The 25,622-nt window shown below is 41.6% G+C and overlaps 1 protein-coding gene and 1 pseudogene across 1 annotated transcript in view; both read right to left on the minus strand.

Moving 5' to 3' along the window:
* The window catches only part of LOC100727417 (nuclear autoantigen Sp-100), an 81,261-nt gene that overhangs the window by 29,482 nt on the left and 26,157 nt on the right, over positions 1 to 25,622 (minus strand). The window contains exons 4-14 of the mRNA XM_063236647.1: positions 18,181 to 18,337; positions 16,766 to 16,934; positions 15,133 to 15,216; positions 12,555 to 12,617; positions 10,612 to 10,761; positions 9,902 to 9,976; positions 4,499 to 4,639; positions 3,842 to 3,925; positions 1,878 to 1,958; positions 1,010 to 1,060; positions 451 to 552 (exon numbers count right to left, since the gene is read on the minus strand). Coding sequence (XP_063092717.1) covers positions 451 to 552; positions 1,010 to 1,060; positions 1,878 to 1,958; positions 3,842 to 3,925; positions 4,499 to 4,639; positions 9,902 to 9,976; positions 10,612 to 10,761; positions 12,555 to 12,617; positions 15,133 to 15,216; positions 16,766 to 16,934; positions 18,181 to 18,337 — 1,157 coding nt within the window. The remainder of the gene's footprint in view (positions 1 to 450; positions 553 to 1,009; positions 1,061 to 1,877; positions 1,959 to 3,841; positions 3,926 to 4,498; positions 4,640 to 9,901; positions 9,977 to 10,611; positions 10,762 to 12,554; positions 12,618 to 15,132; positions 15,217 to 16,765; positions 16,935 to 18,180; positions 18,338 to 25,622) is intronic.
* On the minus strand, positions 18,345 to 25,620 carry LOC134473276 (large ribosomal subunit protein uL5-like; annotated as a pseudogene).

Below are 25,622 nucleotides of genomic sequence, written 5' to 3' on the forward strand. Positions count from 1 at the left end.
GAAAGTGTGCTGGCAGTCTAACACTGCGGTGTAAATAAGTCTGCCGGTATACAATAAAAGGCACGCTGTCACTCAACTGCAGTCAACTTGTTAAGCCTGGATTTACAAATTCCCTGCAATTTTCAAAATATCTAAAAGTTGGACATGCTGGCACATGCCTGTAGTTGCAGCACTCAGGAGGCTGAGGCAGGAAGATGGATTTGAGTGTGAGGCCAGCCTAAACTATATAGTGAGTTCAAGACCAGTCTGACTGCATAGTGAGACCCTGTTTCAAAAAAACAAAGTGAAACAGAACAGAATAAAACAAAACAAAACAAAAATCTGGAGGAAATGGGGCTCCCAAGGTTGCCCATACCATTCTGTGGCGTTTCTCAGAGTAAACTACAGCAGGGAACTCAAGCTCTGAACTCAGGCTCTCAATGTCCTGGAGCTGGGGAGGACAGGTCTTACCCATTGTATTCTGCCCACTTCTTCTTTCTGGGGTGCAGAACGTGACTTTGGGGAGCATCTCTTCCTCACTGGATTCTGAAGAGACATAGATCCTTCTTCTCTCTGCAGAAGGATCAAATGTACCCAGGACTCAGTGTCCAATAAGGAAACCAACATGAGAGAAGAACGTCCTACACAAAGAGAACTGGGGAAAACTTAGAAAGCCTGACATTCCAGAGCAAGAGTGTCCCTCCCTCAGACCTCCATGACCTGCCTCTCCAATCCAGGTGGCCTCCAGGTTCCTGTGTCCTCCTCCCCTGCAACCTGAGCTGGACTATAAGGACTACTCCTCCCATGCAAACATCAAGAAAAAACTATTTTTAAAATTATTATATTTGAGTCATTGATTTCTTTGGGATCATATTTTAAAGTACTTTATGTTACCTATCGAATAAAAAATTAACATATGAACCATCTAAAATTAAACAAAATTTGTATTCAAGTTTGAAGGTCATAACAAAGAATTAAAATTAATCTCTTGCAGAAAGTACGGTTCACTGATAACTATATTTTCTATTACCTCGTTTTAGAGGGCTTCTGAATGTAGGCGAATCTCTGAAATTCATGGGCTCTGTAAAGAAAAAGGGAGCAAATCATTATTTGCACACGAATGCCAGGTGCTGTGACAACTCACATAGCAAATGGGCTTGCAATCCTAACACAGTGTGGAAGAACATTTTCTTCTCTCCCTCCATTCCATCTGGTCCTGCAGGCCCAAGGTCAGAAGGCTGGGATCCAACCCGGCTTTTTAAAAGAATTCTTTATGTAAATTTGTGACTCTTCCCCATTATTCAGTGCAGTTTTCTCATCTATAAAGTTGGGGTCACCTAATTATCATACTTCCCTGTTGAGGTTTTCGTAATGACAAGATGAAGGTTTATTTACAAAAGTCTATAAAAGCCCCAGTACAAGCCAATCACATAACTAGAGTTTGGTTTTGAACGTAGTTGATCTGAAGTCATTTGAATCCAATCAAAAATTGAATAACAACACAAATTATTCTTTGAAGACTTTACGCTTGTAACTAAAGATAATATTAATGCATAGAATAATACTGTGCTTACTATGATCTATACAAGGCAAATGGGGATAGAGAATAAGTACATTATTTTGACTCTTTAGTGTTAATAGATTGTGTAGTAAAAACGTTAACATAATTTTTACTGTTTCCATTGTATCAATCTACTGAACTTCCTCAGTTAAACAACAGTTTATAATGCCTTCTTGACACCTGTCATTTCCCAAAAGTGTAGGGAGGATAAATGTAGAAAACGGTTCTCTAGAAGTTCTAGAATCAAAAGTGTTCAGGGAATGCTCAGAATAAAATTCATCAGACAGCAGAGCTCTGATATTCCGTAGCTGAGGAGCCACAATTTTGACATTCTTACTTGGTTTAATCTGATAAGAGTGTGTAGCTTCTTGGGTTTCTTTCTCCTCATTTGATTCTAACAGGCCTTGGATTCTGATCTCTGAATAACAGAAGACACAGACTTGAAATACAAGTGGTTTAGGAGGCGGAAAACCTGCGCCACGTTAAGATGCGGGGACACAGGCCTTGTAGAGATGGGAAGGGAGCTTGGGAAAGGGTGGGGCAGGAGGGAAGAGGGCGGCTTAGAGTGCAACATGTATACACATCAGCCCTCCGGGCTGATTGTAATCAGCGTGTATCACAAACATACACTAATAAAATTTTTTATATTTTTTTCTTTTTTCTTTTTGGTCTTTTTCATTTTTATTGGTACTGGGGATCGAACTCATGACTGCCTGCTTACAAGGCAGGTGCTTATGCCACTGAGCTAAATCCTCAGCCCCATAAAATTTTTTATAAACAAAAGTAGAATTCTTTAGAGGTTTCAGTTGTGAACCAGAAAGCAACTCAGTATAAATCCCTTACAGGATGACAGGAACAATCTTGCAAACCCATACCTTTCTAACTCACCTGCCTGGGTGGTTAGTGACACTCCGCTTTTGTCCCCCGTAGTGAAGACAATTCACTGGCAAGGGACAGTTGGGGTTGCTTGGCCCTTTCTCCTTGAACTTGCCCCTCTTATTTCAGATCCTTTCTACTTGCCGTCCCACATTTCCATCCCCTCCCGTCACCTCTACTTTTGCTCTTCATGCACGTGACCTTGAACACCTGGGTGAGAGCTGACGAGCACGTCTGTGCTCTCCACCTGGTGCCTCCCTGAGGCTTTTACAAGGTGGAGAATGCTCTTGTGTTTGAGCTGTAGACATAGTATGGGGACATGTATGTAGTTGGGGACAATTTCATGGAGCGCTCTTAGCTACACTAAGATAAAAGTATGCACTGTCTGGAAACAATCGCAAATTTATATTTTCCTTTTAGATAATATCATGAGCAGCTGGGATGGAGGCATCAGTAACCACATTGTTCTTTTGTAACCTCTAGACCATGTGTGCTTAGATTTTTCTTAGTGTGTTTTCCCTAAAGAGGAATGTCTCCAAAATCCTCTAGATTTAGGAAGTAAAAAGGGAAAACAAACCTGCAATATGTGCTTTACAAAGTTTTAGATTTTGTAATAACTCAGGCTTCAGTGGACTAAGAAAACACACTTTGATAATCACTTCTATGTCACATTTTTACAAAGTAAATGACTCAGAATCCAGCATGCTAGACTGATTTTTTTCCTTTAACTGTTCCTGAGACTTTGGAGAGGACTTTCAAATAGTTCTGTGATTGTGTTTTCTCACCTAGGAAACTAGAGTGTCTACCCTGTTTACCCTTGAGGATTTATAAAGGGAAAAATAATAAATTATTTGCAAAGGTGTTTTGAAAAATCACTCCACGGGCCATTACTTGCTGAAAAATGTTGTCAAAACAATACTTTGGGTTTCAGAATACTACCTCAAATCTTTACCTTTACTAACATTAGAGAATTGAGCAGGTTTTCTTTTGACACTATCTCAGTTTTGCAGCCAGATAAAGATTATGCTCTTGCAACAAAGGAATTTTTAGCCTTCTATTGTTTACTGAAACCACTGGGTAAGTGTATCACATCATGGCATGGCAAATAATTAGTGTAAAAAAAACCAAAGTCATTATTTTGCTAACCTACATCCTATATAAATATAGGCACTGTATATTGCTAGCTTATACCAATATAAATAATATAGATATATATAAATGTATAGGGCATATATACTAAATATTAGTGACACTAATCACTCAAAATAAATGTGTGATAATTGCCCTGCATTTCCTAAATGTTTAAGAAAATCAGCATAGAGGCGAGGGTCCCAGGATGCCCTGGCTCCACTGCATTGAATGAACGCACACAAACAGCAGCTCTGAATTCACTGTCCCTCAGCCCGAGCCCTGCTCTTTCCTTACCACACTGGCTTCTCAGGGCTGAGGTAGAGGCTTTGGGGAAGTTGTCTTCATCGCTGAGTTCCTCGGAGTCGTCGCTGCTGATGACTGCACAAAGGAGGAGACCCCATAAGCATCCACAGCGAAGGCAGCGCCAGGAGGCCAGGCTGACTCCCTGAACGACTGCCTAATCCAGAAACTGAGCACGCTGTCCAGGCCGCTGGCCCAGCCCACAGCCACTCCTCCTCCCTCCTTGCTGCTTCTGTCTCCCTCTGCCACCAACCTGCTACCTTCCCTCCTGCCGTGCTTCCCCTCCTGGTCCTGCTTCTGCCTCTGTCTGGCGATGGCCTCTCCTGACGCCTCCTTGACCTGCTGGGATTCTCCACTTCTCCTCTCATGAACACCCTGATTTCCTGATGTCCCTCTGTTTTCTAGAACCACCTCTTGTCTTCTTATCTTCCTCTCCAAAGAGTCTTTTGGACATCAATTATTTTCTTTTACCTCCATTTTTTCCTTGGAATTTCCTCGATTTCTAAGGCCCTTCTGCTGTGCTCCCTGCTCACGTCAGCTCACACAGGCACTGGCCTCCTGCCCTCTGCTCCAGCCCGTGGCGGACACTGATGGCGGACACTGATGACAGACCCGAGACCCTGACCCGAGCCGGTTTCCCTGGAGCCTTACCTATGACATCAGTTGCCTGGTACTTAGCCCTGGTGCGGGTTCGCTGCTCATCTTCCGAGTAAAACGGCTTTTCCTTCTTTATGTCTACCAGAGGCACAGAACAGGATTTCATCTGGATGTCCTGGCTGTGCTGTTCTGTTCCTAGGCCAGGATGAAATGAAGAGAACACTCATTTCCCTCCTCCATGGCACTCGCCATTAGCAACCTTTCACAGTTTGGGGGGGAGCTTCCTCCGCACCCCTCTCTCCTTCCTACCGCTTAGTTCAGACTCCTGGTGCCCCAGTTGGTGCTATTCTGTTTTCCCCTCTCCCTTTTCTTGGGGCTCTGCTCTTTTGAAAGGCCAATTTTGCTTTTTCAAAAATAAAGATCATGGCCACAGCATAATACACATAAATAAGAGGGGATTTTCAGTGATCACAAAATAAGCAATGTTGCTTTGGGCAACAGGCAGATGACAAAGACTCTTGACACCCCCACTAACAGTCCCTACCGTTCTTCCCCAAGTTGGTCACCATCTTGATTTCCAATTCCTGCGCAGATTTGGACTTTTATGTAATTTATAGAAATTGAATCATTTTTCTCCCCACTCCAGGGTGACAGAAACATGCTTGTGAGAGTTGCCTGGGGTCATTTTGTGTAGCTATTTTCACAACTGTATGAGATGAATAAGTCATAAGTGCATTTATACAAATACACTGTTTTACGTGTTGTCTTTCATGAATAATGCAGCTGTGAACATTCTTTCCTGTGGGCTTTGTTGAACATAGTGTGCATTTCTGGTAGTTTCCATTTTAGAATGTAATTCCTGAGTTCTAGCATATGTACATTTTTAATTTAAAAAGGGGACAAGTCTTCCCTGTGAATTGGTGCCATGCGTGGGCTGCTGCAGGGAGAGCCAGATGCCAGCCTTTTCCCATGAGTCAGTGCCATTCGCAGACTGCAGGGGAAGAGAACAAGAAGTCAACAAGAAGCAGGCCCTCCCTGCAAGTTGGCGCCATGTGCAGGTCACTGGGGGAGAACCAGATGCCAGCCCCTTCTGGCACATGGGCTGGGAGACAAGAAGAGCCAACCCCCCGCCCCCACGCCCTGTCACCTGCCATAGGCAACTGGCTGATCTGGAGAAGCACAGACTGTGAAGATGGCTCCTGAGGTGAGATACAATTTAATGCTTGTAGTATTTAGTGTTTCACTGACTTTGCAGGTCTAAAGCTGGTAGTTGAATCATCTATTCAGTGGATAACACTAGTCAGTAGTATATCATCTGGGGGCATCTCCTGAATGTGGTAGCCATTAAGTTAATTCCCTATTATCTTGTTTTGAAGTCCTGTATCATTCTCATTGTTTTGTTGGGTTGGGTTTTATTCTGTTTTTTGTTTGATTTAATTATATCTGATGGCATGGGAAGCTATTTCAAAGATAACAAGATATATACGGTAGCCATTTTGGATTTACTATTATCTTGTTTTGAAGACCTTTATTGCATTCATTGTTTTATTTTTATTGGTTCTATACTGTTCTGTTTTGTTTGATTTTACTATGTCTGAAGGTATGAGCAGCTATTTTGAAGACAACAAGAGGCATTGTGTTAACCATTGTTGATTTGCTGTTATCTTATTTTGAAGTTCTGTATCACTTTCACTGGCTTGTTTTAATTGGCTTTATTCTGTTTTATTTTGCTTGGGTTTATTCTCTTTAAAATAAAAATTATTTTAAAACGATGATGACAAAGTGTTTTGCAAAAGCATATGTAATGGTACAGATGTAGGCGAGAGCGAGCTTTACGACTCAAGGCAGTTTGGCATGGTGGGAACGTGGCATTGGGAGGTAAATGCCAAGCAATGGGGGAACAAACAGCTTGAGAGTTGCCTTTTCACATGTCACGACTGCCCAGGGCTACAAGGATGCCCTGGCTTTTAAAGTGGAGACAGTGGGCTTAAGGGAAATAAGCCTGGAGGTGCAGGCCAGACAGGGACTCTTCTAGTTCAAGGGAGACTGGTAGGGATCTAGATTAGGGTGCTCATACTGAGGACGGAGGGAAAAGGACCAGTTAGGACTATTTTGAAGTTGAAACTCACAGAAGTGGTGAAGACAGTGTCGGTTGCTTGACACCCCTAGGTTTTGGGATTGTTTATCACAATACCCGACCAGGGCAGACCCAGGCTGCCTCCCGATAAGGATGTTCTTCAGACCCTGAATGGAGGCCTTTGGGAGAAATCAGCACAAAGGTCAGATGTGGACTGGACATGTGTGTTTGGTGGCTGAATTTTGGAGAGACCAGCCGCCTGCGGGGGCCCTGTGGGGAAGGGGACCCCACTCCTTCTCTCCATAACAAGGACAACCCTGTGCCTTCTTCTGAATCCACCCTCTACTCCAGTTGAGCGCGTCTTGAATGGGCCCCTCTCATGGAGCCACATCCCATCCATTGTCTACCTGGCTCTCTCTTTGCACCTCTCTCTGCACATTCCCCCATTTCTCTATTCCTGGGTGTTTGCTCTCCTTTACAGCTTTCTCTGCACATTCTCTTTTTCTCTATGTTAAAAAAATCGTTGAATCTCAGGCCAGGAGTAGGGCTGTACTTTGGGAACCAGAATTAAGGGAGTGCTCAGTCGCTGGTGCTGAGAGAGAGATTTTCTGTGGGTCCCTCTGCTATGACTGGTGCCAGCCTCGCTGTCTCCTACCTGGTGTGCCAATTGGTCCATCCATCACGGTTCCTGCCTTTCTTCCTTTCCTTTCCTTTCCTTTTTTCTTTCTTTTCTTTTTTTCCCCTGTATCTGTTTTTTAAGGCACAGTCTTTCTATATAGTCCAGGCTGACCCTGAACCCACTATGTAGCCCAGATCAGCCTCAAACTCATGGCAATCTGCCTGCCTCAGCCCCGCCAGTGCTGGGATTACAGGCGTGTACCACCATGCCCAGTTTTGCTTTTTTTCTTAATTGTGTTTTAGTTTTTATTTTTATTGGTACATGTTTAGTGTACACAATGGTTAAAATTCTCTTGGGGAGTTAGAACATGTACATGACACATGTATTATTTTGTTTTGAAATTCTGTATCATTTTTTTTTTTTGGTTTGTTTTTTAAAAAAATCAACCAGAGACTATGGAACAAAGGTTGCTTGTCTGAATTGGAATGGCCAGTTAGTATGGGAGAATAAAGGAAAATTTTTGCTCTCAAAATGCAGAAATATAATAATTAGAACATTTTGGAGAGAAGTGCAAGTTGGTGGAATAGGTGTCCCCAGAATTCCCTCCAGAAATACCAAGCAAACAACTCTAAGGCTGAAAATACTTTCCTAAGATTAAAGGGTGCCAGGTGAGAGATGACAGCACCCAGATGTAGCAAGGAAATAGGAAAAGATGCATTGGAGCTGACAGGAGGACAGTTTTGTGTTATCCATGCCATTCCTTCTCTACTCCAGATAGCACAGCGTGGACAGAGGAAATCTACACTCGGGAGAAGGAAGTGAGAGCTGGACTTCATTTCAGGCCCCGAAGCGCCTCCAAGCCTGCCCCAGTCCCAGGTTGTATCCCATACAATCAGGCTGTTTGCCAGCCAGATGAAGATTTTACAAGGATTTTCTCTACAAGAAAATTACAGGTCAATATCCCTGTAAGCACAGACGCAAAAATCCTCAGCAAAATACCAGCAAACCAAATTCAATAGAACGTTAAACGGACATTCACCATCATCAAGTCAAATTTAACCAAAAATAAAAGATGGCTCAACTGACGCAAATATCTAGACACCATGTTTGGTATAATGAAGATCAGAAAACTTACGATTACCTCAATAGATGCAGAAAAGCATTAGATAAAATTCACCATTCTTTCATGGTAAAAATTCTCTGTAATTAGATATTAAGGAATGCAAATCAATATGTCAGTACCTCTAATACCATTATGGTAATGGGAGTTCTAGCCCGAGCATTTGGGCTAGGGAAAGAAGTAAAAACCATTGAAATGAGAGAGGCAGAGGTATACTGGCATTGTATATAAGGGCCATATATGACAAACCCAGTAACCATCGCATTCAATGGTGAAAAGCTGAAAACTTTTGCTTTAAGATCAAGACAAAGAGAAGGATGCCCACTTTCACCACTTCAATCAACACAGTTCTACAAATGGCCAATGTATGCATGAAAAGGTGGCCAAGCTCACAGTTCATTAAGGATGGACAAGCACAACTATAACAAGACATCACCTCATACCTGTCAGAAGGGCTACTATCAAAAAGACAGAAGATGATAAGTGTTGGTGTGGATAGAGGGTAAATGGAGCCCTTGTACAATCCTGGTGAGAAGATAAATTAGTAGAACCATTCTGGGAAACAGTATAGAGGTCTCTCAAACAGCTAAACCCAGAACAGTACTGATCCAAGCATCAGACTCTTGAGTATCTAACGAAATGAATCAAAATCAGCATGTCAAAAAAGCGTTTACATGCTTATGTCTATTACAGCATCATTTTCAAAACTCAACTTATGGCTGGGCATGGTAACGCACCCCTGTAATCCCAACACTTGGGAGGCTGAGGCAGGTGGATTGCTGTGAGTTCAAGGCTACCCTAGACTACATGGTGAATTCAAGATTAGCCTGAACTACATAGTGAGATCCTGTCTCAAAAAACAAAGCAAAGCAAAACGAACCAACAGCAAAAAAAAAAAAAAAAAAAAAAAAAAAAAGCAAAACAAAACACCAAAAAAACAAACAACAACAACAAAAAAAAAAACACAAAAAAACCAAGATACAAATTAACCCAATTAAACATCACTAGATAAAGAAAATGTGATGTACTCACACTTCAACCTAAAAATCAGGAAATCCCTACGTTTGTGACAACATGAAGATCTGGGAGAACACTGTGTTAAATAAAATAATCCAGGCACAGTAAAACAAATGTTGCGTGGCCCACTTATACGTGGAGTGTAAAAGTGATGAACTCACAGATGTATGCCATTCACCAGGAATTGGAGAGAGAGGGGAGGTGACTGAGATTTTGGATACAAAATAAATAAGTTCAAGAGGTCGATTGTATAACACAGGACCATAGTCATTAATGATGCCTCAAAACTTGCTAAGAGAATGAATGTGTTCTCACCACAAAAATGGTATGTGAGGCAATGTATATGGTAGCTAGCTCAGTTTAGCCATTTTACAGTGTATGTATGTTTTAAAATACTCTGTGGTAAATTTGTGTGTGTGATTGTGTATTACGGATGGAATCTATGATCCCACACATTCTAGGCAAGTACCTTACCACTGAGCTACACCACCAGCCCCAAACATATAGAATTTTTAACTTGTCAGTTTAAAAATGGGTAAGATGAAGTTTTTAGAAGGCGGCTAACCACCAACAAATACACAACATCTGACAAACAAACCAAGCCGGCACGTAGGTAATAATTACTTTTGTTGTCGTAGGGCGGTGGGCTGGGCGGCTCCAGGCTTATGTCACTATCCACTGGCACTTCTTCAAAGGATTCTGTGAAGGTGAAAAGCGCCACCTCTGAGGCCCTTGCTCTGCCCGACTTCCTTTCTGTTAGACATCTCCCTTCTTTTCTTCTCAAATTTCTACCTACTGCCCTGTCTGCGTGGTTGGCACCTCCACCCCCTGAAGATGTTTGTCACCGATTTTATGGCTTCTCTGAGCTCTCCTTTTGCCTTTTATTTCTGTCTCTTCTCCACTGAAGATTTACAACTCTACCTCTTTTTTTCATCTCTCCAGATTCTTCCTCCCTTTGCGGGGGAGAGCAGCACGAGGGACTAAACCCAGGGCTTTCCCACCATGCTACATGCCCAGAAACTGTCCTCTTCTTAAATTTAGAGACAGGGTCTCACAAAGTCACTAAGTTGACCAGGCTGGGCTTGAACTTGGGATCTTCCTGCCTCAGTCTTCCAGAGTGTTGGAATTACAGGCATGCACACTATGCTGCTAGTTTTTTCTTTCTAACCATCTTCTTCCTGTTCTCTTTCATCAGCATATCAGACAGTATTCCTGTACTCTGAGTCCGATGCTCCTGCCTCAGCCTCCTGATTATGATTCTCTCCTCACATCAGTCTACTCCTCCACTAACAGCCAGGACTTCTTGGCCCTTCCACACTGGGGCACACACTTACCTCCTGGTGCAGACTCCTGGGCAGTCTGGTCATCTGTTTGGTGGCTTCGTGGTGCATCGTTTCTTTCCCTGGTTGCTTCCTCTTGCAGTCCATTTATCTGTTCTCTTTCATGGGAGCAGCCTGGGAGTCCATTCTCAGTTAAGTTTTTACCTAAAACATATTTTGATTCAGAGATGCTTTATCAGTCAGGATCCAATAGGAAAACACGAATCACTCTAAGTCTTTAAAACAAAGCACATGTGATTCAGTTCAGGGAAGAGGTGAGAAGTCCCACTGGAAGAACACACTACCCGGGAAGCTGGGAGAGGACGGAAGGGGGCCCAGGGTGGGGACGTCACTGGGAGGACCGAGCTGGAGCTATGGCAGAGAGGCAGCTGCCGTTGGAAACGCTCCTGAGCAGTGACAGGGAAGCACCAGCCTTTCCCTTTGTCCAGTTCTGCAGAATTTTGCTGTCTCTCTTGTTAGGAACCCAGCAGGAAGGCAACAAGCAATGCAAGTTGGAGAGGAAAACGGTAGGATCCGGGCGGAGGGCGGAGTCGAGCAGGAAGGGCAAGGCAGGCGAGGCAGGAGCCCTCTCTCCGCTCTTGGTGAACCTCTGCTGGCCGCTACTCATTCCACACCCCTCACCTGCTCCCCTCAACCTCAACAGTACACGAAAGCATGGAACATGAGATATAAAAGGATTAAAGACATTATACTATAGTGTTGCAGGCATCCCTACATTCCCAGCAGCACAATTCATAACAGCTGAATGCTGGAATCAGCTTACGTGTTCGTCAGCAGATGCATGGATAAAGCAAACGTGTTTACATACCAGGGAGCACTCTTCTCTGCCACGTGGGAAGATAAATGAGTCTTTCTTAGGAAAATGGATGCACTTTGAGACCACGGTGTTAAGTGAAGTAAGTCGATCAATCATACAAGCTCAACTATCTCATGATTTCTCTTATATAGGAAACCCAAATATAAACAAAGGACAATTATGGCAGCCTTTGTTGCCATAATTGGTGATTTTCTATTATCTTGAAGACCTGTATTGCTTTCATTATTTTGTTTTGATTGGTTGTATTCTGTTCTGTTTTGTTTGATTGTTTTATATCTGATGACGCAGGCAGCTATTTTGAAGATAACAAGAGGCATTATGATAGCCACTATTGACTTCCTATTATCTTGTTTTGAAGTCCTATATTGCTTTCATTGATTTGCTCTGATTGACTTTATTCCATTTTATTTTGTTTAGTTTTACTCTCTTTAAAATAAAAAAAGAAGAACAAAATAAAAAATAACAAGAATAGGAAATATAGGATAGATCTTTCTTTTTCTTTTTTTATTTTTGGTGGTAGACCTTTCTTAAATGTTAAGGGGATCAAGAGATTGAGGAAAGGGAGCGCGAGGGGGAGAAAAAGGAATTTTAAAAAAGGATTTAAGATGTATTATATATTCTGCATATACACCTTGTAAGTTCTGTGGTGAGATTTGTCACTATTTAATATTTTAATATTCTGGTAAATGATGTATTTTGTTTTTGTCCATCACCATGAAGGAGAGGTATAGCTGCTTTTCAATAAACATTTATTTTACAAATAAAAAATAATTTTAAAATGATGTGTTATATACGTGTACTGATAAATTAAAAAATGATACATGTTACATACATGTACCACACAAGAAATGTAAACATTACCTACTGCAAACATGTACTTAAAAAAAAGATCAGGCTCAGAGCCATCAGGAGTGGACACAAATTCGTCTAAGGGCAGAAGAAACCCTGGTAGGTAACCCAGGGGACCGAGACTCTGCTGTGCAAACCCTGGGCTTGGAAAGATAGCAGATGCAAAGACTGAAAATCCTCAGCCGTCAGTCACAGAAGGAAGCAGCCCCACAGTGCATTCCAGAAAGGGGTAAACCAGCAAAGGCCCACTCAAGAGCCCAGAGGCACAGACCGTCAGCTGAAGGCTCCGGGAGTGACCACGTAAGGCTTCGTGAAGCAGAGTTTCTTCCAGTTCCTAAAGGAAGAAGTGGAAAGTGAGTTTCAGAAATTGAACTGTGGGTTTTTGCCATTTCCCCTCCCTCTCTGCACTGCTTTCGTCAGGCAGGAGGTTAAAGAGCCGATCTGGATGTGTCAGTCTGGGGCCGTCTGGGGCTGACAGCACCTCTCGCTTCTTGGAGTCAGACTGTAATCCCGAGGGTGAGGAGGACCAGCACCCTGCCGCTGGCTCAGGGCCTCACAGCATCCTCTGCGGGCTGCGCTGGCACCTGGCAACGACGTCTGGATACCCACAGCTGAGGCCAGTCTGCCCTTCTTCCTAGGACTGCCCTGCCCAGCGGCTCCCCCAGCCCTTAGAGGTCCTGGTTGCCTGGTCCCCGCTGCCTTTCACACCACATCCTCTCCACACATCCACTGGCTTTTTTTTGTTGGCCTTCCCATGGGATCTCACGGCCGAGTCACCTCCACTTCCTGGAACTCGTGCTGCGTGTTTCCTGCGTCTTGCTCTCCGCGTATGTTTCCCTCCTTCCATCTCATGTGTCTGCCTTTTCCTTAGATTACCTGGTTAAGAACACTGGCTCTCCGATCAGAATGCCTGAGTTCTCCCTTGCTCACTGGACTCATAGCAAATTCCTCACATGGTCGTTACAGATTTCAGTTTCCTCATCTGCAAAGATGCGAGCCTAATTGGCTCCCTGGACACTAAATCCACAATGACCAAGAGTAAATAGTCAACAGAGTGGGTGATCAACTACAAGGTTCTTTTTTATTAGGGCCTTTACCCCTTTCTACCTTTCCATTTCCCTTTTCTTCCTGACTCTCTCAGAGTGTCCATGTGCTCTTCTCACATCACCACGTCCTCTCTGGGTCCCTCTACATGAATATTCCTGCTCTGGAACAACTGTCCCCATGTTTAAAACCATCTCTTCTGCTGCTGTGGGGAAACATCGTGATGCAATCTGAAGAGGATATTTAGGTCTGGCTTCCCTGCTCTTGGTTAGAGCTTCTGAACTCTTAAATTTCTTTAGTGATAGAAATAAAAAGAGCCTCTTTCGCTATTCATAACCAGCCCTTTTCAGTAACACTTCAGTTTACACTAATGAAATGGGTTCTGGGAAGCCCCTAAGGAGGGAGGGCTGGTTTCTAAGGGAAATTAAACTTGATTGGAGGATCAGAGGCCCCTGGTCTCCAGGGAGGAGAGATGGGCTGGAGGCTGACTTAATCACAGCTAGCCCGTGAGTTACCCAATCATGCCTACACACAGGAACTTCTATTTTTAAAAAAGACTTAAATGATTGGGTTCAGAGACCTACTGGGTTGGCAAACATGTGGGCGTTCTGAGAGGGCTGCATGTCCAGAGAGGGTGTGGAAATTCCATATCGCTCATTTCCTATGCCCCACACAGCTCTTTTATCTGGCTATTCTTAAGTTCTATCCTTTTATAATGAACTGTAAGCTTTGTAGGACTTGTTCTCTGAGTTGCATTAGTTCTGTTAATAGATTACCCAACTCAAGAAGAGGATGTGGCAACTTGGAGCCAGTTGGTCAGAAGAACAGATCCCAACCAGGAACTTCTGCTCTGGAGATAGTGCTTCACCACACCGCTAGGCTGGCCTTGCACTCCTGGGCTCAAATAATCCTCTTCCTTCTGCCTCCTGTGCAGCTGTAACAGCTCCTGGTTACAACCTGGCGCCTGGAACTGTCATCTGAGGTGGGGGCTGTCTCGACGTACTAAGCCCTTAACATGTGAGCTGTGCTAATTCTAGCTGGTAAGTACCTGGAGAGAAGTGAGCTATAGGACATGCTGCAGAATCTTGGTGGGCACTGGAGAGTCCCCCTCTCTCATATTCTATGTCAGAAGTCCTATGAGTGTGAAGGTGTCAGTAACAAGGGAGTTTATCTCTCACCAAGGGCCTGCTCTTTAATGCTGGCCATGGGCCATAGTTCTTACCTCTTCACAGCCTCATCCTGATCTCCCACAGAGATCTTTTCCTAAATCACAATTACATCTAAGTAGGCAGTCTCTCTAAATCTGCTTACTGGTGACCTGGCTCTGGTTCCTTTATCTTTGGTATTGGCTACTTTGTTATGATTGCACTTCCCCTTAGGGACTTATTATGGTTTTCATCTCAAGTGTCCTCCCGAGGCTCATGGGCCACAGGCCTGGTCCCCAGTCAATGGTACTACTGGAACCTGGTGAACCATGAGTTGAACAGTTTCATTCCTCTGTGTTTCCATCATTGATGTTTAGCCTCTCCACAGGTCCCAAACAATGGGGCCAAGCAACCATGAACTGAAGCCTCCAAAACCATGAGCCCAGGTAAATATCTCCACCTTTTAGCTGATTTCTCTTAGGTACTTTGGCACAGTCATGGAAAGCTGATTAACACAAGGCTCATATAAAAACTCCTTTCCTTGCCTTCTTTATGGTTCTCTCCCATTTATCTCCTAGTTCACGATCTTCATTAGCAGACTCCTTTTTCTCCTTTTCCTCTGAACAGATAAGAATCTGGTTTTTGCCTAATTATAATTACCTTCTTCAAGCCTTAGTTGGGTGTGGGGTCTCTCTTCTCTCTCTTCTCCATCACCTTCTGGGAGACACAGTTTGTCATGGATCACTAAAGAGACAGAGAAAGCAATTAGAGATCTCTCTCTGGGACCAGGGATAACGTTTCAAAATTCCACTCAGGGCTCAGTGGGTCCCACATGAGAAATTTCATGGTGATACCTGAGGCAGAAAGAGCTGATCCCCACAGGAAGCCTTTCTGTTTCCTTCACAGAGAGGAAACACTCAGAGTGTCCAACTCACAGGGAGTATGAGGAGCTAAGGAGTGAGATGTGGACCTTGGGGTCTGGGACAGGGGGTCACAGTCCCTGGAGATCAAAGATCATGAGTTTTGGGCAGTAAAGTTAACGCTATTTCCTTCATATGCTCAAGCTGGGGGATTCTGGTTACAAATAGAATATTGACTCAAAATCGGTGCCCACGTATTTGATTTCTTTTATTCTTTTTCTGATTTGAGTGACTTGATATAAAACCAATTCTCCCTTTGATGAAGTTACTCTTTCACACAACTGACCAAGTTCTAGACACCTGCCTTAAATATTTTTCCATGCTAATAAACCTATAGTATGTCTTTATTGCCTAGTACACAAACTTTAAATTCTTAGCTTTAAATAGTAGGTGCTTCAAAATCTTCCACCAATTTATGCCATTAAGCCAATTTCTATACTTCTCCTCACTTTCAAATTCAGATAAAGCAAATGTGTGGGCATTTCACAGACATCCTTTCACACTTCTGTTCCTTTTCTTCCCCAGAATATGCCCCCTTTTCCTTGTGATACCTCTATCTTGTCTTTGGAAAACTTAACTGAGATCAAGCTGTTGGAATAAAAACTTTTTGGGGGAAGGTAATCTACAAAAATAAATTGGAGGTCATCCTTTTTTACTGCATAGTAGTAAATGTGCTTCATGTTTGTTTTACCCTCCGTGGATGAAAGGTAAACAAAACTGCTTCTTCTTTGAAGGAAAATTTGACCCAAGGTTAACTTCCTTACTCACCAGTCTGGAAACTTAATATAGATGGACTTTTCTCTGGGTTTAGATTAAAAATGACCCATGACAGGTGACTGAGGACTGCTTATGAGCTACAGGTGTCTGCAGGAAGCCAGAATGTGGTCCTCCAGCAAAGTGGTGACTCTCATAACTCAGACCCTTAAAACTAGGACACTGCAGTTGTTAAAGGGAGCTTGACTTCCACTCTTGTGTGTGGTACTAAGCCCCAGTGGATGCTACAGCCACAGCCAAGCTGTCACTCGGGGGCGGTAATGTCAACTTGGTGGGCTGATGTATAGACTATGGCCTGACTCCCACTGAAGGGAACAGGGGTATGGCTGGGGTTCTATGTTTCTTGTCCTAGGCTCTTGTAGGTAAAGCTGGGCCAAGGCAGCTCTGCAATCTCATGAGTCTGCATCCAATTAGCAGCTCTGGCAGGCACTTACCGTAGCCCTTAGCTGCCCTGAAATCGCTGTCTCCTGGCCTATCTGTGTCATTAACCATGATATCTCTACTGTCCAGCATAGTGTGTGACATGGGGTAGAAACTCAATACATGCTTTGTTTAAAAAACTGACAGTGGACCTCAAAAGGGGTAATAAGCTTACTTACTGTTTTGGAAGTCTTTGTAAATGTGTATTAAGTCGGGGTACTCTGCCCTGTTGACCTCACTGAATAATGCGTCCAGAACCGCCAGGTCAAACTTTTTCTCCAATTCGTTGAGAACATCATACATCACTTTTTGTACAGGGACCAGGTGTTTACAGGACTCTTGATAATCCTTAAAAAATATTGAATGGAGAAAGTTTACCTACAGACTTCGAAGTTAGAAAAGAGTGCTGAAAAGTAATTTCATAATCAGTATATTTCAATTTCCCTCTGTAGGCATCTTCTTGTATACAGCTTTGGAACATTTATACATTTGTACAACTACTAAATTAAAAAAGTAAAACTTTCTTCCTTAAACATACCCATGTGTGAAGTGGGCACAGTGGTGCACACTTGTAATCCTAGTGCTCTGGGAGGGTGAGGCAGGAGAATTGTGAGTTGGAGCCCAATGTGGGCAAGTTAATGACTTAATAAGACTGTCTTCAAAATAATAATAACTAACTAAATAAATAAATTCCAAGTAGCAAAAAAAGAAAAACAAACAACAACAACAAAAACCCCAAACCATTGGTGAGTCTGAGCTCACCCTGCTTGGCATTACATGTGAGGAGGAGCTTTAAAGGACAAAGTGAATTCCAAGTTGACTGGCTGGCAGCCTGGATGCTCTGAGAATAGCCTTAGCAGGTGATGCTGGCTGGGCCTGAGTGGCTCAAGGCAGTGAGGACTGTTTCCCCTCGGTGTGACGCTGACCGTGAGAAAAGCATGTCCATGCAACAAAAGAAAGAAAGATTGCTGGGAATCTCCACAAGGGCCTACTGGTAAAATTTACCCAGATCTCAGCCAGACGTTTAGGAGTGCAGCAAAAAGCCAAAACAAAACAAAAACGCTATGGAAAGCATGGTATGTATCAATTCTCAAAATTTTTTCTAATAGAATGCTAATTCCGTGGGTTTGATGTTCTCTGATGTGGGTTTTACAATTTGATATTAAGTGAAATAAAATGCTTTGTAAATTGCTATCTCAATAAAGAAGTTCAATAAGATTATTCATCAATCCATTAAAATTATTTTTAATATTTAGTTTATATTGCACTATATGAATTTCATGGGTTACCATGTATAAAATGCACAAGACTTTGCACATCAGCAGAGTACACCCGTTTTTGACCTGGCTTAATTGCAGTGCCATTTACCCAACCCCAGCATGACAAAATTCCTTCCATGAAATCCAGGGAATCTCTGCTTCTCCTCTCCTTTACTGCCTTGCAGGAGAACTTACAGAAATATGAGAGAAGAACAGAACAATAGGAGATGCACTAATGGGATAATTGTATCCTGAAGTTTGGTTCTACTATATTAAAAAAAATAACTTAATTTGGAACTTGTTTATCAACTTGTGACATAATAAATTTCACTTACGTCATACATTTTGTTGGTGATAAGTTCACGGTCACGGAGACCCTCAAGAAAAGGAAATGATTTTTGTATTGCATATGAAATCCGTACTTTATTTGTTTTGAAGTATTTAAATACAATCTGCACAGGGTCCTCTGTATCTTGGACATCTGTGAACGTCCTAGGGAAAAAGGTACCATAGAAAAGTGATTACCAAGATTCTGAGATACTTGTAAGGGTGATAAGATTTTACATGTGGACAAGCTGTGAAGAACTAACGTACATAAAATAGCAGAGCTTCCCAAATAAATGGAACTGAAGCAATAATCAACGGTGTCATAAAAAAGCGTGGAAGTTACAAATAACTTATATACAGTATGGGACTTTAAATGTCCAGTACATTCCAACCAAAGCCATTATAAATATATTGTCACTTGGATGTTTTCAAAGTTTTTTGAATTAAAAATTCAAATTTGGGCCAGGGATTTAGCTCAGCAGCATAAGGTCTGCCTGGCAAGTGCTAGGTCATGAGTTCAATTCCCGGTCCCCCCCCCAAAAAAAAATTCAAATTGCCTCAAAATTGAGAGGAATTTAATTTAATTTAAATGCCTACAAGTAAAGCAATTAAAACAGTGAAATAAAAATCAAATACAATCTCAAAAATGTATCTTAATTAGCATCTAAGAAGAAACAAACCTTGGAAAGATTAATATCACCCTACAGTACAAAATTAATTCATAAATACATACTATGGCTTAATGATGATGCTATGGTAAATACAAATGGAAAATTTTCAAGAATATTGATGACATTTCCTGTGAAATCTGGTTCTGATCTGTGTTAATATAAGTCTGTGCTATTGTTACATGCAGTGAATCTTTTTGGGTACCTGAATTTCAGAAATTGCTGTTGTTTCCTGTGAGTATGATTTTAAACCTGAGCCTAAAATCCTGATTCATACTTGGTGCATTTATTGCCTTAATATTTTAACCAACATCTTTGTATTTCTAAATGCTATGAAAACTGAAATCTTTCTTTGTCTAACCAGAAAAGAACCACGGGCAGTTCCCAATACTCTGCAACAGCAGAGAATAATGATAATAATACCAAGTTATCGTTCTGAATTTCTGTAAAACAAAAGTTTCTGGCTAGAGACTAGCTTGAAGAGAGGCATTTGTCTTCTCCTTTGTTAAAAACTTTGTTACTTTCATGATAATAGAGAATTTAGATTCAGAAATGACAAGCATGGCAGAGGACAATGAAAGAATGAGGGATTTTATTCGAAGTCTGTGAGATAAATGTGGAAGCAGTCAGAGGAGCCCTCGGTGCAGCTGTAGGTGGAGGGATCTTCTGGAGGCCAGGATGGCAGCCAGCAGGTGGAGGCCATGAAGGAGAAGTGGCTGAGGAGCTGCCTGCTGTGCACTGGCCCCTTATCCCACCTGCGGCACCAGTCGGCCAAGCATCCTCCCGGGGACAAACTGCTCTCATTTCCCTGTGCTAATGTCACCTGGACTGGATTTCATAAACGTGGGGAAATGTATCTCGTGTGCTTTTTTGTTTTTCACTGAAAACATTTTATTGGCCTCTTGGAAGGACCAGGGATTTATCTGCCAGGCAGGATGGTGCCATCATCCTTCTGCTGGAACCGGCGTGGCCTCCTCTTCGCTGATTCTGCGTTTGGCCCCAGTGCAGCCTGTCTTGGGCTTCTTGTCTGCGATGCTGAAGCCTGGCCTGCCCAACACCTTGCAGAAGTCCAAGCCATGGATACCAAGCCTGGGGTCATATTTGATGTGCAGATCAGTGTGTTCCTGGATCCCAAAACCAAAGCTTCCAGGATCGGAGAAGTTATGTTTCCTTGACTCACACTCTCACACCGTTAGACCTTCCTCCAGGATTCCTTGTGCCTGTGCAGTGGACAGCGACCTTCTCATTTCTCCTGGTACCGAAGGATCTCACAGTGTCTCTAGCTTTTGAAGATACAGGAGTCTGGCCTGGGAGCTGCTCCGGTACCCTGGCTGCCCTGGTCAGTCTGTGTCCATCCTCTCTGATGCAATGGGAAGGCAGAGCTTGTGGATTTGAAGTTCCCACATGGGGTTCTCCTTTTCATCTTGAGCCTGAACCACGGTGGAGAAGAGCAAGAGCTATTTTGCATGCATTTGTGTCTGGCTTTCTTTTTTTTGCTCTTTACCCACATGGTTATATTTAGTGATAACTTGCCTCTTTTCATTGCTGAGTGGTATTCCATCATGAGAACGTATCAACCAATTCACTCATTTTCCTGTTGATGGCCTCGGATTGATTCCAAGTTGGGACAAATCTGAATAAAGCTTGCCATGCAGGTACGGTGCCACTGAGCTATATCCCCAACCCTTTTACTCCTTTAATGACTAATGATGTTGAACACATCTTCATGTGATTTTTTTGGACTGAGAATTGAATTCACAACCTCGCCCTCGCCAGACAATTCATGTGATTTTTAGTGATTTTTTTTATCTTCCTCTGTGAGATAGGCCCATTTATGATTTTATTATCTTTTACTTGTCAACAGATATTTGCAATTTTTTTATTTAAAGAAAGACAAAACATTAGAAAACAAGCAGAAATAGTACATACTTTCAAAGAAAATAGACAGTAATAAATCACTAGCTGATGTATACATATTGTCCCCCTATAAATAGTTGTTCAAGGTACACAAGTGGAACATATAAATGGGATTTCAACCAGGAAGACTGCAAACAGTTCTGTTCAACTATCCAACAAAAACTAAGTATTATGGCTATCAATCCTATACACTTAGACATGTAGGTGTTTATCCATATCTTCATTTATGTTGAAACCTAACAGAGCATATTACATTAAAATCCTTCTAAACAAAGATTAATAATATTTCTGGATTTCACATCATAACACTCTGGAATCAGGATTGGGTACTGCAGGGCCACTTTCTTTCTTTCAAAGTTTTTGTTCCTTTCATCATGTGTCATCAGATCAATGCTCATAAACTGTTTATTGGTTTTACATAAGCTTGAGTCTTAACATGTATTTCTATCCTTTGTATGCTAAAGAGAAAAACATAACAAAGCAGGATAGAACTAAACTTTTTCCTATAGACATATAAAACTAAAAACACATATAAATCTGCCGTATACGGAGTTCTATCCTGGTCACTATGCTGTTTCTTGTTATCAACAGAATTGGCTATATCATCAGATAAAGTATAATCGAGCATATCATACATAACAGAATTAACAGAAATACAACTTTATAGATAGTGTGGAGCTATAAAAACAGGTAATAAATGAAATCAGAATGGATATTATAGTGAATCATTGTCATTTTCAGTATAGTTGTCTGTACTCCTCAACTTATTGCCATCAACCTTACAGGTTTTGAATAAAATCTGTCAATAACAAGCAGCAATCAAACAAATCAGATTTAACTAAACTCAGTCATGATATAACAGGATACATCATGCATAGATCGTGATTGAGTTAATAGGGAATTAAAGATGTCCCCCATGCTATGGACAGCCGTCCGTGACCCTCAGATCCAATGCTTATATACAAACTAGGACACAAAGAGTTCCAGCCAAGCAGAGTGGTGCGAGTAATAGGGGTTTTAATTCCTGATACATTATTAGCTATATCATCTGCTGGGTTTTTTTTTGTTTTGTTTTTTGTTTTTTTTTTTTTTTTTTTTGAGGACTATTCCTCCCTTTTACTCCCCCAGAACGAACTGTGTATTTTTGGGTCTTCCCAACACTCATGGTTTTGTATTGGGGGGGGCAACCTGCTATTTACTTAAGTGTTTCTGAACTTTCTCACTCCTGGGCTGGATTTCTAGTTATATTTCTTCATTTATTAAAGCCTGTCTGTTCAACCTATCCAAAAATACTGGTCTAGTTTCCCCCATTACTCTCTGGTTCCCTATTACATCAAGTTCCATTTTCTCATGTTTGATTTTGGTCTTCAGGCTAATTATATTACCTATAAAGAGCCTCTTGGTGGGCTGTATCTCTTGGTCCACTCTGCCTGCTATTCTCTATTTTTTCCCTGAAGTTAGGGTATCTAGGCCATCTATATTAGAAATTATATCCAACCTTCTCTGCCTCATTTCTGCTGAGCTCTTTTTCTGTCATTATTTGTCAGTTTGTCTTCTTCATTTTGCTTTCTGCTCCATTCATTGCGGCCTCTCTGTTACTGTTTTTGGAATCTTGTTATTTTTCTCTTTTAGAATGTCCTGCAGTATTCTATGTAGAGTTCAACTGGTGGTTGCAAATTCCCCTAGTTCCTCTTTATCCTGGAAGCACCTTATTTCTCCATTAATTTCTAGGGACAGTTTGAATTATTTCCCCCCATGCTCTTCGTGATTTGATGGTTTGTGCCGAGAAGTCTGCTGTAATTCTGATGGGTGTTCCCTTTTAAGTGATCTGTTTCTTATCTCTGATAGCTTTTAGTATTCTGTTCTTATAATGAATTTCTGGGATTTTGATTATAATATGCTTGGGTGTAGTTCTATTTGGGTCGTAGGTGGCTGGGGTCTTGTATGCCTCATACATCTGAGTATCTTTAACTTTTACTAAATTAGGAAAATTCTCCTGGATTATTTCTGTGAATAGTCTTTGTAGTTCATTTGTTTGTGTCTCTACTTCTTCCTTTATGTTCTTAATTCTTAAGTTATAGATCCTCTTATCATCTTCTAGCCTTTGTATTATTGCTGTTTGTTTCCTTGTTATTTTTAAGAAGTTTTTCATTTCATGCTCCCACATTACAAATCTGTGCTCCAGTTCAGATAATCTATTCTTAGCTTCTTTCCAGCTGTTATGCAAGCTTTCAATACAGTTTTTAGTTTCCTGGTAATCTCTTTGAACCTGCTTCACGTATTCTATGTTTTCTCTATTTTCTCCATCAAACAATTTTCCCCTTTTTTTCTGTTCTTCCATTCCACCATCTGTTTTTTCTTTGGCAGTGCTTAGCATTTCTCTAACTATTCTACTTATATCTTGCTTTACTTGGTTAAATACTTCATTTTTGAACTCATCTATGAGGCTCTGGAGATATCGCTTTATCTCTATTGGTGCCATGACTGATATTGCATGTTTTCTGTCCTCATTCTCCTTTGCATTTACCTTTCCTGGATCAGTGTTCTCAGAATTGGGGACTGACGACCCTTTCTTGTTGCTCCCTCTTCCCATACTTTTTGTTCCTTCCATACAAGTGTATACAGGAGGCCCAGTTTCTTTCTTTGTGGGTTACAGTTTGTTTGAATCACGCTGGCTAGGTGTTCCCACCCACTGCAGTATACTAGGGACACAGACCTGGGCAGCCTATGCTGGGCCCGCCCCTCCAGGTCAGTCAACCTGCTGAAGGCTTCACTGCATTAGGGTATACTGCCAGGTGCAGGGACCTGATTTGGGCTAGCCTACTGGGTCTTAATCCATGGCGTCACCCAGGTCAGGTGCTCCCTACCAATCCTACTTGTGAGGGGAATATGTGACTAAAGTCACTGCAGCATTCTGTTCTGGCTAGTCTGCCTGGTCCCAGAATGTCCTCTGATGGAGCCTCCTAGTCTATGGAAGGCTACCTGTTCTGCTCACTCACCGCAGGTCAATGCAGGGCTCCCCACCAGTTCTGCTCTCAATTCAGTTCGCTGATTCCTGCTCTCAGAGCTTTGGCACCTCTATCCCTGCTGTGCCGATTCAGATGCAGCAGCAGCAGGAAATTCAAATTGTGGCTTCCAGAGGCACGAGTTCCAGCTTCAGTGCTGAGATTTTATCTGTTTCTGGTCCTAGCACCAGGACTGCATTGCCAGTTGGTTTCTATCAGCTTAGTTCATTCTTGGGTCGGCAGGGTATATCACCCCCTGCTTAGGACTCCTCACACCGCACCATTCCTGGATTCTAAGCTGGCTATCTCAGAGAGCCTCCATAGCTGTTGTTATCTATCTACCATGTTCTCCTAGAATCTGTGATAGTTGCAAGTGTTATGAACAGAAATATATTTTCTGATTTGGGTATTGTGAATAATATTCTCCATATTTTTCTTGCTTTGCATTTTTAACTATGCCATTTGATGAGAAATTTTTAATATAGTGAAGTATAATCTATCATTTTTTTCTATGCTTAGTGACTTTAGTATCTAAGAAATCTGTTCATTGCAAGGCCATTAAAATATTCACAAATCAATTTACAACACTTGCAAACTTGCTCTGTCTTGGGACTTTACTCTGTACCATTGATAATCTTGTCTCTTCACATGCCAATATCATTTTGAATTGAGTTCTACAGTTTAAAGAAAGTCTTGAAGTCAATTAGGAAGAATTGTCTTGGCTTTGCCTTATCACTAGTTTCCTTTAGAATCAGTTTGTTTAGAATCAGTTAGTGAATAGCTACAACAAAAGCCTTTTAGGTTTTGATTGTGTTTCCATTGAACATATAGACAAACTTGGTGAGAAGTGTCATGTTAGCATTGTTGAACTTCACATCTATTAACATTACATATATCTCTTCACTTGTTTTCTTTCAGTTATTGTAGTAGTCACGTACATCTGTTATTAAATTTATTGCTAGTTACTTTATTGTTTTTGGTGCTACTTCAGATAGTATTGGATTTAAATTGTTTGTTATTATTATTGCCTGAAAATAGAATTTATTTGAAAAGTATAAATGTATGCTCTTGGTAAATCCACCAAAGTATTTATAGATTTTTGTTTTATAGAAAATAATTATGTCATCAGCAAATAAAGACTGTTTTACTTTTTCCCTCCACAGTTATTGCCTCTTCCTCTCTTTCTGAGCTTATTAGGTGCTGAAATGCAATATCTTAGTGGGAAGCGTGGGTTTCCTTGCCTTGCTTTCAATCATAAGAAAAAAAGCCTTAGCTAAGCACAGTGTTGCCAGGCACATGGGTACATACGCGTACCAGCAGGCACCATGTAGATATTTCAGTCAATAATGGACTGAACACATGTAATGTGGGCCTATAAATTATACCACCTAGTTCCTATTTTACTCATCTTGGTTGTGTGAGTATAGCACATTCAGTGGTTTTCACACACAACATCACTCACAGCACCTTTCTTGGAACATATCCCTATTGTTAAGCAGTGTATGATTACTTATGTAAATATTTGGTGTGTTTTAAAACCATCTGAGGAAAATCCTATCTATTCCAAGTTCACTGAAAATTCATTATGAACTGATGCTGACTGTTGTCAAATGCATCTCCTGAAGTATTGGCATGCTTTTCCTTCCTTATTTTAACTTGGTGAATAACATTGATTTCCAGAGCCTTCTCTTAAGTAGGAAAAGAACCAATGTTAATAGGCATTTGAGGAATTTCTTAATTCTCCAATATAAGAAAGAAGGAAGAAAGGAGGGTGAGAAGAGAGGAAGGAAGGAAGAAGAGAGAGAAGGAAGAAGGAAAGAAAGAAAGATGCATGTAAAATTTCAAATTCTATAAATAAAC

Source organism: Cavia porcellus, unplaced genomic scaffold, assembly GCF_034190915.1.
Source record: "Cavia porcellus strain 051 isolate PalLab524CR breed Dunkin Hartley unplaced genomic scaffold, mCavPor4.1 scaffold_26, whole genome shotgun sequence".
NCBI lineage: Eukaryota > Metazoa > Chordata > Mammalia > Rodentia > Caviidae > Cavia > Cavia porcellus.